At 37.5% G+C, this 15,477-nt stretch overlaps 1 protein-coding gene across 1 annotated transcript in view; it reads left to right on the top strand.

Annotated features, from left to right (window-relative positions):
- OXCT1 (3-oxoacid CoA-transferase 1) overlaps positions 1-15,477 on the top strand; it is an 83,333-nt gene that overhangs the window by 61,553 nt on the left and 6,303 nt on the right. The window contains exons 14-16 of the mRNA XM_039709921.1: positions 4,887-4,976; positions 9,598-9,678; positions 11,663-11,764. Of these exons, the coding sequence (XP_039565855.1) occupies positions 4,887-4,976; positions 9,598-9,678; positions 11,663-11,764 (273 nt within the window). The remainder of the gene's footprint in view (positions 1-4,886; positions 4,977-9,597; positions 9,679-11,662; positions 11,765-15,477) is intronic.

The following is a 15,477-nucleotide window of genomic DNA, read 5'->3' as shown; positions in this document are numbered from 1 at the left end:
GGTTAAATGGGAAGCTTTCAGTTTAGAAGCACTTACTATCTTCTGTAAGACTTTTTGAAACAGCAGTTTCACTAACTTTGAGCATAGTGTGAAGCATGTGTACTCTTTTATCTAAGGGATGGAAAGAGAAATTTCAGACAGAATGTTATTTATACAGTATTAGAGCAGTTGGGGACTTGGGCAAGGACTCTTAGGAGGGAGTGGCTTAAATCCTTTCCAAGCAAGGGTACATTTTCACTTTGCCTGTGTCTTGATATTCAGTTTTAAATGGAATTATTCAAGATGCATTTACCACTGGCAAGTTTTCATTGATTCTTGAACTCATCATTAGCATCTGCTCTGCTGTACTGTTGATGCAACACCTGTTTGTCTCAAAAGTTCATGTTATGTCAACTTAAGCAGGTCAGGTGCCTTTTTTCGTATGATGTTGGGAGCAGTTATAAAATTCAATTACAGAAGAAAAGTCCTTCCCCCTGGGAATATAGAGGAAGGTTTTAAGGCACCAGCATGGATTCAAGACCTTAATAGTGTTAGAAGACTCCTGAATATTTCTCTTTTTTCTCATCTATCTGTTCTTTATCTGTTTATCTGCTTGAATTTTCTCATGTTGTTTCCTACTTGCTGTAGCACCTTTCTAACTTGCTTGAAATACCATTTAGGTAAAACTTCACACTCTCTTGAAAAATATCTTGACTGTCTGGCCCACATTGGAGTACTCACAAGTTTTCACTGGAATGCCAGGTTGTATTGGGTGCCACAGGTGACCAAACAAACATGAAGGTTCCTGTTTAGTAATTACTATTAGGCTAAATTAATTCCTCAGGCTCTTTCATGTTGTATTTTGACCACTCAAATAATGTTCAGATGTAAATGCACTAGATGAGAAAATACATACTTTTCTCTCATATTTTCTTAAAGATGCCCCATTACAACAATAACAAACCAATTCATTTTGCAATAAGTAGGCATTTTAAGAAATTTCACTAGTACTGTGTAGGTTTATGTAGGTCTACACAAAGAAACAGGACAGCTGATGATGTAAATTAAGAAAATGCAAAGTATCAGGTCCAAAATTTCCATGTCTTGCCCTCTAGTATTATTTGGACTGAGACTTAGGGAAAACTGCTGATGAAAGCACAGTGGGATAAGGAGAATTCCCAACTTATATTGTAACAGAGAAACTGCAAGGAAATAGTCAGCTCGTATCTGTTCTCTAGCCAACTTTCTGTATAAATAACTGCCAACACTGGATCTCTCAGAAGTGCATGGCTAATCCAAAAATCTTTTATTCTTACTTCAAGTTCTGTCTGATGAAATGGGTTTTATAACAGTGCTTCAATTTATCAGTGCTCTACCATGGCACTGCCATTCCTTCTGAAAGGTTTCTTAAGATAGCAACACCATTGTAATTAAAAACTAGCAAAAATCATCTTAAATAAATAAATTGAGGGAGCAGGGTAGGGCAAAAATGAGTGAAGTATCTTTTTGGAATCACCTTTTAGCCGTGAATAATTTAATTCAAATTTAGCATGCCTTGTCCCCTTTTCCAGTATGGTGTGGGGGGAAATGGGGGGAAATCCAAGTTGTGGTAGTTTGGTAGGTGCACTGAGAACAATATAAGTCTCTTATGCTTTGGAACTTCCTTAAAATAAAAGCATGTAATTACTTGGCTAGTTGCATTTAATGCTGAATTGATTTGCTTTACTAGGTACCACCCTAGAGTGATGAACATGTTTTCCTAAAGAGGAGGAGCAGATGAAGCATTTTAAAATCCCATAAGTCCTTCTCTTCATCTTGCATTTTGCTCTTTCTTCAAACACAAAGGGATGATGTTTCTTCTCTCAGTTCTGTATGATAGCTTCTTCAGCAGTACATTTGTTGTTGACCTTCATCAGCACTTAGTTCCTCAGGAATTTACTTGTCACTGTAGGTCTTTTGTAGTTAATGGAATGAAAAGGCCTGGAAAATGAGCTAATGGCATTGTCAGGATAGACGTATTGATAGCCTGATCCTCAATGAAAACATATTCTGAGTTACTGTGGAGATAATGTGTAATCTTCAGCTACTCTGCATTATCTTGTCATGGAGTTTCTGGCAGGCAGGTAAGAGGTCACTCCAGTCTCTGTGAGAGCTGTGTTTTTCCAGTCAGGATGGAGAATGATCTGAGCAGAGCCAGGAAGTTATGGACAGAGATAAATCCTTTTCAGGTTTCTATTTGCAAAGAAATATTTAGTACCAATGATAATTTATGTGATAAATATTATATGTTAGTCTGACTGAACAGTGCCAAAGGGCTTGTTTACTTCACTGTTCCAACAGTAGGGAAATGGGAATATTTTTGTGTGTGTGTGTGTGAATACTGCTGTTGTGGTTTGACACTGGCCCAATGCCAGGCACCCACAAGAGCTGCTCGCTCACCTTCCCCGGCTACAACTGGGCAAAGGAAGGAGAAGAGCAAAAAAAAAATTAACAAAGGCTTCATGAGTGAGACAAGGACTGGGAGAAATATTTCAAGGGCAAAACAGACCCAACTTTAGTTGCAAAGTGAAATTTATTACTAACAGAATCAGGGGAGGATAATGAGAAGTAAAATATGCCCTTAAAACAACATTTCCTCCCAGCCTCTTCCTCCTGCCTCCTGCCAGGGGTACAGAGCATGGGAGTTTTGGTCAGTTCATCATCAAGACTTTTTTTCTGCTGCTCTGGGAGAGGAATCCTTCCCCTGAGAGGCCATGGAGTCCCTCCCATGGGAACGTTCTCTGTGAACTTCTCCTGTGTGGGTCCACTCTCACCAGCAGCAGCCAAACTGCACCTGCTGCAGCGTGAGTCCCTCCACGGGCAGACACTCCTCCCAGAACTGCTCTGGCAAGGGTCACTCTTCCACAGGGTGCAGTCCTCCAAGGACAGGCTGCTCCAGCCTGAAAGTTTTGTTTTGAGTTTCTTCTTAAATATGTCATCACAGAGGTGTTACCAGCCCCTCTCATTGTCCCAGTTTTGACCAGCAGCGTGAGCACCTTCAGAACCATCAGGGTTTGGCTCTGCTGGATGCAGTGGAAGCTTCCAGCAGCTTCTCACAAGGAACAACCTTTGTGGACTCCCTGCTGCCAAAAACCAGGCCCTGCCAAACCAATAAAACTGCCTTCATTACGTAAGAGACCATAATGATCTAGAGACTAACAAGTAGCTGGCCTGGCAGTTCAATGAGGCAAGTCTCTTCCATATGTTTTTTATCATGGACCATAGGTACTGATACTTGTAAGGTATTGGATCACATAGCTGATAATAGGAAGCCCAAGCGAAGAGATTTGCACTAGTAAGTTTTCCCGGCATTTAATAATAAACTTTTAAGTTTTATATCTGTAACAGTAAATGTTGTATTACTGTCCATATAACCACTCAAAAGCAAATGCAAACCATTTGAGGCAGAAATTAATTTATTTTCATCTGTAAAATTGACAGAATCACAGAATCAGAATATTCTGAGTTCAAAGGGACCCACAAGGATCATCAAAGTCCAACTCCTGGCCCTGCACAGCACCATCCCCAGGAGTCACACCATGTGCCTGAGAGCATTGTCCAAAGGTTTCTTGAACCCTGCCAGGCTTGGTGCTGTGATCACTTCCTTGGGAGTCTGCTCCAGTGCTTTGGGTGAAAACCTCCCTCTGGGTGAAAAACCCTTTTCTGATCTCCAGTCTGAACTTGCTCTGACACAACTTCAGGCCATTCCCTCACATACTGTCACAGGTCACCACAGAGAAGAGATCAGTGCCTGCTCCTCCTCTTCCTCTACAGAGGAAGTTGTAACTGCAATGTGGTCTCCCCTCTTATTCTTCAGACTGACCTGATGTAAGCCATTCCTCATATGGCTTCCCCTCAAGGCACTTCCCACCCTCATTGCCCTCCTTATGTCATGTTTTCTACTAGCCCCTCTTGCACTCCCCTTTCTTTCCTGCTTGACAGCTCTGGGTTGGTATGTGAGGTTGTTGCTCTCTTTAGTTATTGGGGTCTAGAACGTGTTCAAAAGTATTCATAGTCACAGAACTTTGTACTTCTGATCATTTCTGGTCAGTAGTGTGTCAGGTCTGGACGTCTTTACCTTCCAAGATCAGAGGCATCCACTTTAAGGTAATGGAAGCAGGCAGGATTGAATGCCATAACATTACAGAGAGTAAAAATAGAGGTAGCTGAACACCAAATCACAAGATACCTGCTGCGATAACATGTGCAATTGTAACACGCTTTAAGAGAAGAATGAGTCCAGAGGCTGAAGGCATTGCTTGTTTTGAGGGACAAACAGAAGCGAATACTGAGCCATATTTATTTGCCCATACTCTGAAATGACCGCTACAGACATCTGGAATAGAACAAAACCAATTGGTTTCTGCTGATACAGTGATACACAGCATGGCTTTCTGAAGGAGCAAGAGACTTTCTAAACTGTCTGGTGAATGTACAGTGTTCAGATGTTCTTGTTGCTGCATTTCATAAGTAGACATTTCTTTTGAGGAAGCAGTGATGTTTCCATCAACAGGTAGATGTACACTTTGCTTTTCACGGGACAAAACTACTGGAGCTAAATTCATTGCTTCTCAGTGGCAGTGCTTCCACTAAACCAACGATACTACTCAGATTTTGGTTCAGCCCAGGCAATGAGCCATGGCAGCTCTCCTTATTCTCCTTATTATACTCATCACTCTTCTCCTGTTTGCATCATATAGAGCCAAGAATGAGACAGCTCTTTTCCCTCTGTTGGTGTTTGAATACTCTGGTTATGAAATAGGTGGGCTTTCAATGCAGGAAAAGTTGACTCTCTTGTGCTGTCACTTGCAGCCACAGTATTATCTTTAAAAAAAAAAATTACATTTCCTTTAAATATTTCATTTTAGGGTAAGATGGTGAAAGGAATGGGGGGTGCAATGGACCTGGTATCCAGTGCGCAGACCAAAGTGGTTGTCACCATGGAGCACTCAGCCAAGGTAAGGTTGTGTCACTTTTTAAATCAGTGGTTTGTGCTGCACAAAAGACAAAAAAATAAACAGGAAAAAAAAAAGGTCATATTAATTCTGTTACTTTGTGATGATTTGACAGTTTTGCTGTTAGTTATTATGGTGATGCAACTGGAGGCTAGGTTAATATGGGTCCTTTCCTCTAGTAAATGAATCATTCACTATGGGAAAAAAAATTAAATACTAATTTCAAGTTTAAAAGCTGCACATATTTTTTTAGCTACTTCCTGCAAATTTAATGGGGGTGGCCATTGCCAAAGCTAGAGTAGATGCTACTCTACTCTTTGCTTCAGAATAATTTGAAAAATGAAGTTTCCCATGGTTAAATACTTGTTGTGATGGAAAGATATTTACCTTTGAAGTTGTCAGTCACATTGGTACTGACAGCTTAATAGAATATATTTTTTGGCATGATGAGATGCAGGCTGCCTTACATCATTATGTGTAAGTAGTTAATCTAGAGACATCTTTGTGTGGGCATTGATATAGTATGTGCTATAGATAGAAGCCCCCCCAAAAAACCATAATATGCTTTGCATTTGAAACTTCTAACACAGGAGAAAAAATGTACTGAAGGAGAAAATTCTCTATTGCAAATGTTTAACAATTTACTTAAAAAAAAATTATTGTCTTTCTGTTATTCCAAAATTATTATATGTCTGCAACAAGAATTAATGTTGTGTTTTCTAAAGTAATATCTCTTGTCAGAATTTGCATGGTAAACTATAGTAAATATGTAAATATGAGAGTAAATACATTAACTGTTGTGTGTGTTTTTAGAGGAGATTTGAAAAATTAATTGTCACTTGAAAATAAAAGCAAATGTATATTGAAAAATATTGTAATTTCACAAGTTATACTAAACTGTGATCTCAAGGGGCATATTTTGAGTAAGAGGGCTGAGTTTAGCCTGATAGTTGTCATGTTCATATGCATGTATGAATAAATGAAAGTATTAAATTAATTCATCTTCATGGCTTTCATCACTATCACACAGCCTCCCGAAAACTAGTAACATAGGGAGTTATCCATTTGCTCAGACACACACTTTATGTATTAATGTGATCTGAATAGATATTTGTGCCAAATGTCTACTTGCTGTGGCATTTGGTTAAGGCTTAGAGTCCACACACAATATAATCAAACCAGTTTTTCTCCTAAAGGTACAACCGCTAAAATATTTTTCCAAATATGTTTGGAATATTTTTCCACTGGGTTGTTTTTGTTTTGTCTGTAGGAGTACAGGAAAAGAAGGAAAGCAGAGATAGGTTCACTGTTATGAGCAGGTCAGGCATAGAATTATTTCTTTTGTTGTATGTATATCTACTTTGTCCACTTTTGTGCACAGTGTGCCTGTTGTGCACTTCTGCAGTTACAGGTTTTTATAAATAATTTCTTCTGCTTTTGTGCAAAGACACTGCCAAATTAACAACATGCAATATTTTTATTTTACTCTTATTTTCAAATGGCACTTTTTCCTCTTACCTAGCCTCTTTCTGGGGTCTTTGTATTGATGCTTCTTGCTTGTTCAAATGTGAAGATTATGTCCTATAGAAATCTAGTGTTTAGAGATCAAAACTGCTGTTAGAGTTTTCAGGTGCTCTTCCTTTTTTTTTTTTTTTTTTTTTTTTTCCCCCGAATAGTCAAATAACACCCATGAGGCCAGTTCTGAAAGTCCGAAACCTTTTGTTGGGGGTGACTTCATCTTCCATAGCTGATTTTCTACTCATTGCTTTTCAATTCTTTTCACCCAATATTTTATCAAAAACTTACTGTTTTTGTAATCTTATTCTCCAAACGAATAAGTACTCTACCATCAGACATGAAAATTTTCTGTAAATCAACAGCAGTCAAGATTTGACAAATGAAAATATGATGGAAGACATGGGGTATGGGCAGTGCCTTCAGTGGACATGTTCAAAAGGTGCTGCAAGAGGTAGTTTTTGTGCTAGTTTTGTCTGACTTATCTTGTGGAGGATCTTCTAATCCTTTTCAAGTTTGGTTGTTTGTTTTCTTTTAATAATAATGATGACTTCTTAAACATTAAAGTAAGTTTTTAAAGAGTTTAATAGCCCTTCTCCTTTCAGTACACATGTTGCAGTTTTTAAACATAGAAACAGACTGAGTCTTTGCAGCACAGGCAGAGTATAATTTTCACTAAATTATGATGGTGGAACTAGTAACTGTCTTACCACTCAAATGCTCAAGGAATTTTATTCTTTTGAAAGCCTGATATGCAGCATGTTACAAATACAAACAAATATACTCAGTCCCAAGTTAATTGCATTTTAAATTACGTATGTTTTTACATGTAATGAAAACCAAAATGTACAGAAGATAGATGAGAGAACATGAAATCAGCATTGAAGAAGAATAATCAGTTTAAGAACTGCTGTTGAGGAAGGGTAACAGACAAGTACACAAAATGATGAGGGAATGGAGTAGGTGGATGGAGAATTGCCACTACCTCATAAACAAAGTAGGGATAACTGACTGAAATTACTTGAAACAAGAAGAAATACTTTCCACAGCCAGCTAAAAAGTTGTGGATGATAGCAGAATGATGCAAAAATCTCAAGGAATTAAGGCTATATAGAAGGAACAAAACTATTTTATGAGGTTGAGTTCATCAATGACAGTTAAATACCACTGCCTGGAAACAGTCTCTGCCTCAGAAAATCTGTGCATTACAGCATTATCAGGAACTAAGAGGGCATATTTGCAGAAGGATATTTCAATTTTTGCTCTATATGCGTAGGCCACTGAGAGACACTTGGCAAATGGACCTTATGTCAAATTCATTAGTTTTTCTTAATGTATGTTTTCTAAATTACCTCTTCTTTTATAGCCATGAAGAAAAGAATAATATAATATAAACTTGTTATTTGATGTCTAATCAGTGCATTTGTGTCTAGTTTGCTAAATACTGCCTGAGAGAATTAGAAGTCAAGTCCTTACTCCCATACCATCATTGACATGTTTTGCAAAACACAGTAATGTAAGGGCTGGTAATTGTTCCATGTTGTGAGATGAGTTGCCTACACTGTTCAGGAAAGCAGAATGGAGACTGGTTTTAAGCATTTGATTTGGGCATGACTGAAACATGGAACATTGAATTGAAAATTCCTTTCTGTGAAAAGTTCTGATTTTAATGTGTTGTGGAAGACTAAGGACTTTTTTGTTCTTCAACAACAGAATTTTTTATTTAAAGCAGACTGGAACACCTAAGGTTTTATGTATCTACACAATAGTCTTTTCCTTTATCTGAACAAATCCTGAATAAATCTGAATAAATTCAGATGGTAAAAATCATGCAGTTCCATTTAAATTTCTCTTCTTACAGTGCCCTGATGGATGTCTTCCAAAAGTCACAGAATCATTTAGGTTGAAAAAGGCATCTAAGATCATTGAGTCTAGCCTTTGAAAAGATCAGGAAATGCATTTCATCTTTAAGGCTAGCTGGTGATACAATAATCTTCAGCTCAAGTGTTAAGAAGCTCAAATGTATCAGTTCCCAGGGTCACAGGAGCCATTCAGGCTGTCACCTCCGTAAGTCCATGGCTTTCAATCTCAACTGGGTGCCACGAAGAGACACTTCATTTCACGTGGCAAAAAAGTGTAGCTGATATGTTGGTGAAGATAATACAAATAGCACAGATTCATCTTGACCCTTACGCAGATTGCACAAGGACATTCCCAAGATGGACAGGATATAAAAGTAGATCAATTGAAAGTAACTTGAATGAAGAAATAGTTTCTCACAGAAAAAGAAGAGAAAGACAAATTCAAAAGCACCTGGATTGCTCATTGTGTTATCACTCAGGAGTCAAACTGGCTGTGAGATGGCCCCTGATTAAGCATTAAGGTAAACTGATGATTCTAAATGTTAAATGAGACATGTTATACTCTGAGGGTTTTGAAATGCATAACTGAAAATTGATGATTAGACAAAAAATTAAAAGCATGGGGTAATGAGAGAAGTGTGCACTTAATGCTACTTCTGTAAAGCGCTTACAAATAGTGACCAAAAAAGTAATGATCCATCTGCCTTACATCCATTCATAGCTCTTGCAGCCTACATTAACTAAGTATGATCTAGAGGCATTTTTTTAACTATTATATTTTGAAAATGAAGAAGAAGAAAGGAAAAAAAGGCAAGAACTTTCCCAGAGTCAATATGGATAAATAAACTGGATTTACTGTTTTGACAGCATGACTGTGCACGTGAACTCTGGGAATCTGAAGTTCCTCTGTGTGTGGCTGATCCTGTATATACTGTTTGTGATAAAGGATAAAACAGGAAAATATGTTGCCCATAGTGTTGTTCCCTAATTTTTATCCTTACATCAGTGAGGTTCCATATATCTCTTGTCCTCACATTGCGGCAGGAAGGGCAGATTATTAAGCAACAGTGTGCAGGACTTCTAAACTCATGAGTCCCCTCAGTGGTACAGTAAGATTCTTACTAGTCAGCCATTGAAGTGAATTTGAAGAGTGTTCTGAGCATATAACACTGAATGGCTACAGCTGTGATTTTCATGAACTTATTTGAGTTTTTTAAAAACTGATATTTGTATATTGTTAAACACAGGGAAATGTCCATAAAATCCTGGAAAAATGCAGTTTACCACTTACTGGGAAACAATGTGTTGACCGCATCATTACAGAAAAGGTAAAGTACTTTTCTTGACTCCTTGTTAATAATTTCCTCCTCTATCCCTAATAACAATAACAAAGCTTAGCAAAAATGAAGAATATATTCAGTATCTGTTGCCATTGAAGGGAAAAGATGGCCTTGGGGTTCAGATCCAGAGGTCTTGGAGCTCATATTTTTCCTTTTAAAGTTTTGACATCTAGCTTACTGAACTGTACCCTTAGATGCCTTCAGAACAAAGATGCCACATATGACTGTCATGAAAACTGTGTATCTCCTTGTTTTCCCCCAAAGTATTTCTGAAAATTTGCTGTGACATGCCTATTTTCTAATATGGCTGTAATCACAGCTTGGGAGGCAAAGTTGCATGGTTTGCTTTTTTTTTTTTTGGTTTGTTTTTGTCCTTTTGTTTTGTTTGGGTTTTTGGTTTTTTTTCCCAGCAGAGCCCCCATGGGTTGGACAGTTGGCATCTTCTTTCATGTATACTACATATTGTTTCAGGGAAACCTGTGTTTGTAGCAGAGCTTTAGTTCTTTTGTCCTTACTTGATTCCATTTGTGAAGCTATTTATTCTCCAGTGGAAGTACACATAAGCATCTCATACTGCTGCTGCTCAAAGTACATTTGTGGATCTTTTCAGCAAAGTATAAGTGACTTAAGGTTCTTTGCTGTAATCATACTCCTTTTATTTTTGGTGTTTACATTTTTAAGGAGTAGTCCCTCTGTGAGCCATCTATCATGTCAAGTACAATGCATCAAAGGTGCTGATGAAAAATTTGCTTTCTCATGGTGGGATATTGCTACATCTAAAGGATTTTTCTTCAGAAAGTAAGGGAAAATAAAATATGAAAGTTTTCTTTTTTTTTTAATTGTTTTTCTACCAACTGTACATATGTAAGGTACAAAGAAAATGAGAGAGAACAAGGACTAATAGAAAATGTTCAAGTAGAAATGTCTCTAATGTTTATCAATTACCAGATCTTGTGGCTGTATTAAGAAATTATACAAATGTGCAACAACATTTGGATAGTGTTGCAATTCTCTTTCCACACTAGCAGCCTGGAGTTTTCTTTATGCCCAGCATCTCTTTTAAGACTTAAAGAAGCTGTCTTTTTCCAGTCCCATAAAAAGCAGTTTCATGTGCCCAAAGGACCACTAGGTTTCAGAACACTTCTGTGACAAGCTTATGACTTCACTTTCATTTCAAGTTCAAGCTTCACTGGTCTTTTGCTACTAAACTTTTATTTTTAAGGAAAATTACTTTAGACCTTATGGTTTCCCTGGCAACTAGATTGCAACCTGTGTATCTCCCTCTGGTAGGCACTATTAAAGTGCACATTGTTTTACAGGTATTTTTATTTGATGCACTTGTAAGTCTCAGAGGTGGAGTGCATATCTTATGAAGACATCAGAGACAGAACTGCCTTTGCTCCTTCAGCCTCTTCCTCTCAGGCTTTCTTTTAAAAATACTGCAGGGAGTCTTGTCTTTCACTGCTAGCTTCTAAAAATTCTAGCATTTGCATTGGGTATGCAGTAGCTGTTGGAGAAACTTATAGTTAGCCAAAGATGATCTCTCTACATGAAATGAAATAAAAGGATGGGGAGACATTCTCTTCCCGTTTCTTTTGTGGTCTCTTGGTGGATGTTGTCTTGCAGCAAAGAACATCTCAGCCCTTTCCTTTGAACCTCCCATTCTCACCAGACTGGAGCAGCAGGCATGGTCCACATTTCCTGCAGTGATGAACAGCTGCACTTTTCCCCCACAAAACTAACACATACTAGATTCTAGATATTCTAACACATTATAGATTCTCTTTCTCAGAACAAAAAATGTAGCAGAAACTTGTATGAGTCAGTCACGAAAGTGAAAAGTGGCATCTTATGTTACTGAAGGGATACTATCAACTTCAGCAGACCATTTTGTTCAATGTTTACTGCATTTATGTCCTTATTTTCTCTTTTAATAATAAAAAATTAATTATGTGCTTTTTGAACTTAATAGGCAGTGTTTGATGTGGACAAGAAGAAGGGATTGACCCTCATAGAAATCTGGGAAGGACTGACAGTAGATGATATCAAGAAAAGCACTGGCTGTGACTTCACAGTAAGTAATTTTACAAACCAGTACAGTTTGGAGTCAGAACAAATATTCTCCACAAATATTTATCACATGAAGGCTTGTAGTTGAAGTAAGTTTCTTTGTTATAAGTGAGGACTGAATAGATTACATGTGGGATTTACAATGAAAGGTAATTCGGAGCTGATGTAGTGTGATGATGTCAGAAACATCAAAAGCTAGGAAAACCAGGAGATGGAGAAATAACCTAGAGTAAAAAGACAAGTGGAAAGGAAACTTCTGTGCTTTGAAGATGGGAGTTGATTCATCTCTAAGAGATGGATAAATATTTTTTCACTGTATAAGCTAGTTTACCTAACTCTCTGTAGCTAAGTTCCCAGTAACTTTAGGTAGAGTTGTGAGTCTTCTTGACAGGAGGGACTGCAGTTTTCCCCTCTGTGTTAGTGTTGCCAATCAGTGAACTGCTCTAAGACTGCCTTGTACCAATTGAACTTATGCTCTGCATTAATCCAGAAAGACACTGCCTTTTGACATTCACATTCATTCTTAAGTCTTACTTAATGCAAACACAAAACTGCATAATTAATGGAAAGCTATAGCACTCTAGAGTGTAACTGAATGCATGTGTAGTTGATAATATAGCTTCTTCTTAGCCTGTCCCTACATCGACATTTCAAAATTTTTTTTTCTGTGCTGTGAAGTCTTTTGGGACAGTTCAACCCTCCTTTGGCAAGTACTGCAAGTATGACAGTAAAAAAATGTGCCGTAAAAATAGTTCAGAAATATTTAGTAATGAAGTAAAATACTCCTTTTTGCAGAGCTTCATGGCATGGCTATGGCACCTAATTGACAGATTGCAGAGCATTCAGTATGTGCAAGGGTTTTTTATTAAGGCTTTGAACATATTCTTGGTAGTAAGGAAACTTCCTGAGCAATGGACTTGTGAAATTTAATTTATTTCCTGTGTCCATAAGAGAGTATTTCTGATAACTAAATATGATTGTTTATGTTTCTCCTTAGATATTTTAAATAAAAGTCTGTTAACTGCTGAAAATACCTTTAGTTATCTGAGAAAAAGATGTTGGATTAAAGGCTAGTAGCCTGAAACTGCAGAGTGCAGGAAACTGCTACAGAATCACTTTGCTGGACCTAACTATGCTGGGTTACTAACTTTCCATGTCATATTTTAGGGAAGTCATTATTATTTTTTAATTAAAGTGGAAGCAACCTTCCATGTACAGCAGTTATGTGTGGAAATGAAATTATTCATTCAGCTTCTGACTTTGATCTAATAAAAAATTATCAATTTTTTAGAACTTTGATAATGCCAGGACTTCTTTTTCTTGGCCTGTCTGTCAAGCAGCTAGCAGCCAGAAGTAAAACATAAAAATGATCTTTATAGGTTTGTATCTATCACAGTCAGTCACCTTGCTTTGGATTTAATTTGGGGAGTTAACTTGGTGATTTATATGAAGGTGTAATTTTTAGTAAGCATTTAAATAGAAGTAAACTACAGCAAAGGACTTCTGTTTGCAGAAGTTACTGAAAACACTCCTTACTTGTTCCAAACCTTCTTGTTTGAAAGGACCTAGGGTTTTTTTTGGTTCAGATGACCAAGAGATACCTATTCAATTAAGTGGTGTTTCCCAAAGTAAAGGCCAGCTGCCTATGCTCGAGGCAGTGAAATCAGAAGCAAAAAAAAATTCAGAGAAAGAAGTGATAAGGTTAAAATGGTGGGCCATGAGATTAAGTTTTGCAGCAAGTATGACAGGGCAAGGAAATTAGGTCCAAAGAAAAGATTAACACCACCCACTGTTCCTTGGTGCTTTCCTGGAAATGTTACAAAGGAGTGACATAAACTTCAACTCTTTAGTGTAGCCTGAAGTTAGGAGTTGAGGAGAGGTGCTGGAACAATTCACTGTCTGGCTCCCTGGGATATGTTTTTCTAAGACCAGGAAGGGACCTTTCACAGGCATTGTTTCCTAATTCTCCAGAAAGCAAACTCCAGCACAATCTGCTTTGTTTGGCTGCCGCAGTCATGCGTGAAATCACGAGGTGTGGGCATGAAAAATGTAGATGCTTCTTGGTTTATGCATTTACATGTACTTACCTTGAAAGCAGCTTGCATAAGTGCTTTCAAAGCAATGCTTGTTTGCAAAGTGTGTACCTCTGCCAGAGCACGTGCAGGTATGATGTATTTATGGCTCCTTACAAAAGTGCCCATAGTCCCTACACCACTGCAGATTCAAAACATGACATGAACCTCAATTATTAATTAAACCTGTGGCATAGAAGTGCACTTCCCCCCACATCCTGTAAAGAACGTTTCCAGGCCTTAGTGTCCCAATCCTGCTGTCATTGACATCCTTACCAAATCTTCTGTGGAAATCTTTGACAGCAAGACTGGGTTGCTGTTATGTAATATTGGACCTTTGATGGCCTGAATTACATATATAGCAAACAACTACAGCTAGTTTTGAATTTCAGAAAATAGGAATTTGAGCATAGTGATAGGCAGTTATTCAGACTGCAGCATCCTTGGTCCCTTTTTTTCCACATTTCAAAACTCTGCCTCAGGCTTTCTTGCAAGAGTAACAGTTGTGCTTGTGATTATTTATGTTCTCTGAATGAGACATCTTGGGTTTATTTATATCGGTGACAGGAGCTTTAGTGATACTGTATTGCCACAGTAAAAGCAGGATCATGTATTTTCCTAGTTTGAAACAGAACTAATCAGGGGGAAATGAGGAGCTGACCCCTTTTCTAGTAGCTTTTTTTCCAGTAGATGCAGTGTATGATCTGAACTAAAATATGTCTCTGAGTTCACTAGAAATGAGATTTTAAGAGATGGCTATATCTTTATATGTAACTCTCTCACTCCATGTAGACTACTCCTGTTTGGAGAGGAGAAATTCATAGTCTATATGGCCATATTTGAGACATATTTGACTGTACAGTTCCATTTCATACTGCTTACTTATTTGGAAAAGTATCTCCTAAAGAACATTTGCTAAACAAAATGTCAAAGGAAATGTGATTTAGAGTCAACAATCTTCATTATAGACTGGCATCATTTAAAAAATAAACAATTCACTCTTGATTTTACAGTGCTATGAAGAAAAAAATGTTGGCTTATCTTGCGTGCTTAAATAAGATTTGCTGTAGCCTAGCATATAGATCACCTTGGCAGGCAATCTGATTTTACAGTGCTATGAAGAAAAAAATGTTGGCTTATCTTGCGTGCTTAAATAAGATCTGCTGTAGCCTACCATATAGATCCTTGGCAGGCAATCTCTTTGGGCTTGTACTGCCTTTTACCATTGATAAGACCATGACATAACATACTTTTGTAGATGTATTTAATTACAAAAATAATCAGGATAAGTCACAAATCCCCATCACAACCTTTTTTTCCCACTTAATCTTAAAGCTTGTTTTTTCAAAATGTTCAAAGACAACATGCTGTATAGAAAAAGCATCTGCCAAGTCTAGCGTATGTTTAAAAAGGAATTGTCTGTCCAAGTTCAACCGCTGAGTTCAAAATTATACAGGATATAGATTTTATATTCTGGAAGTACATTTTCCTTTAAGAAACATTTTCTTCTGAGTCTGTTGCAAGATTGAGTTGATTATTACATGGAAGCTGGGGGGTTTTTTTTCCTGATCAATCACCCCTGCTGCAAAAACCATTAAGAAGAGATTTTTGTATCATATATATACATATATATATTAGATGTTAG

The sequence above is a fragment of the Passer montanus genome, unplaced genomic scaffold (genome assembly GCF_014805655.1).
Source record: "Passer montanus isolate IOZ18808 unplaced genomic scaffold, ASM1480565v1 scaffold22, whole genome shotgun sequence".
NCBI lineage: Eukaryota > Metazoa > Chordata > Aves > Passeriformes > Passeridae > Passer > Passer montanus.
This window is presented reverse-complemented; position numbering and strand designations above follow the sequence as displayed.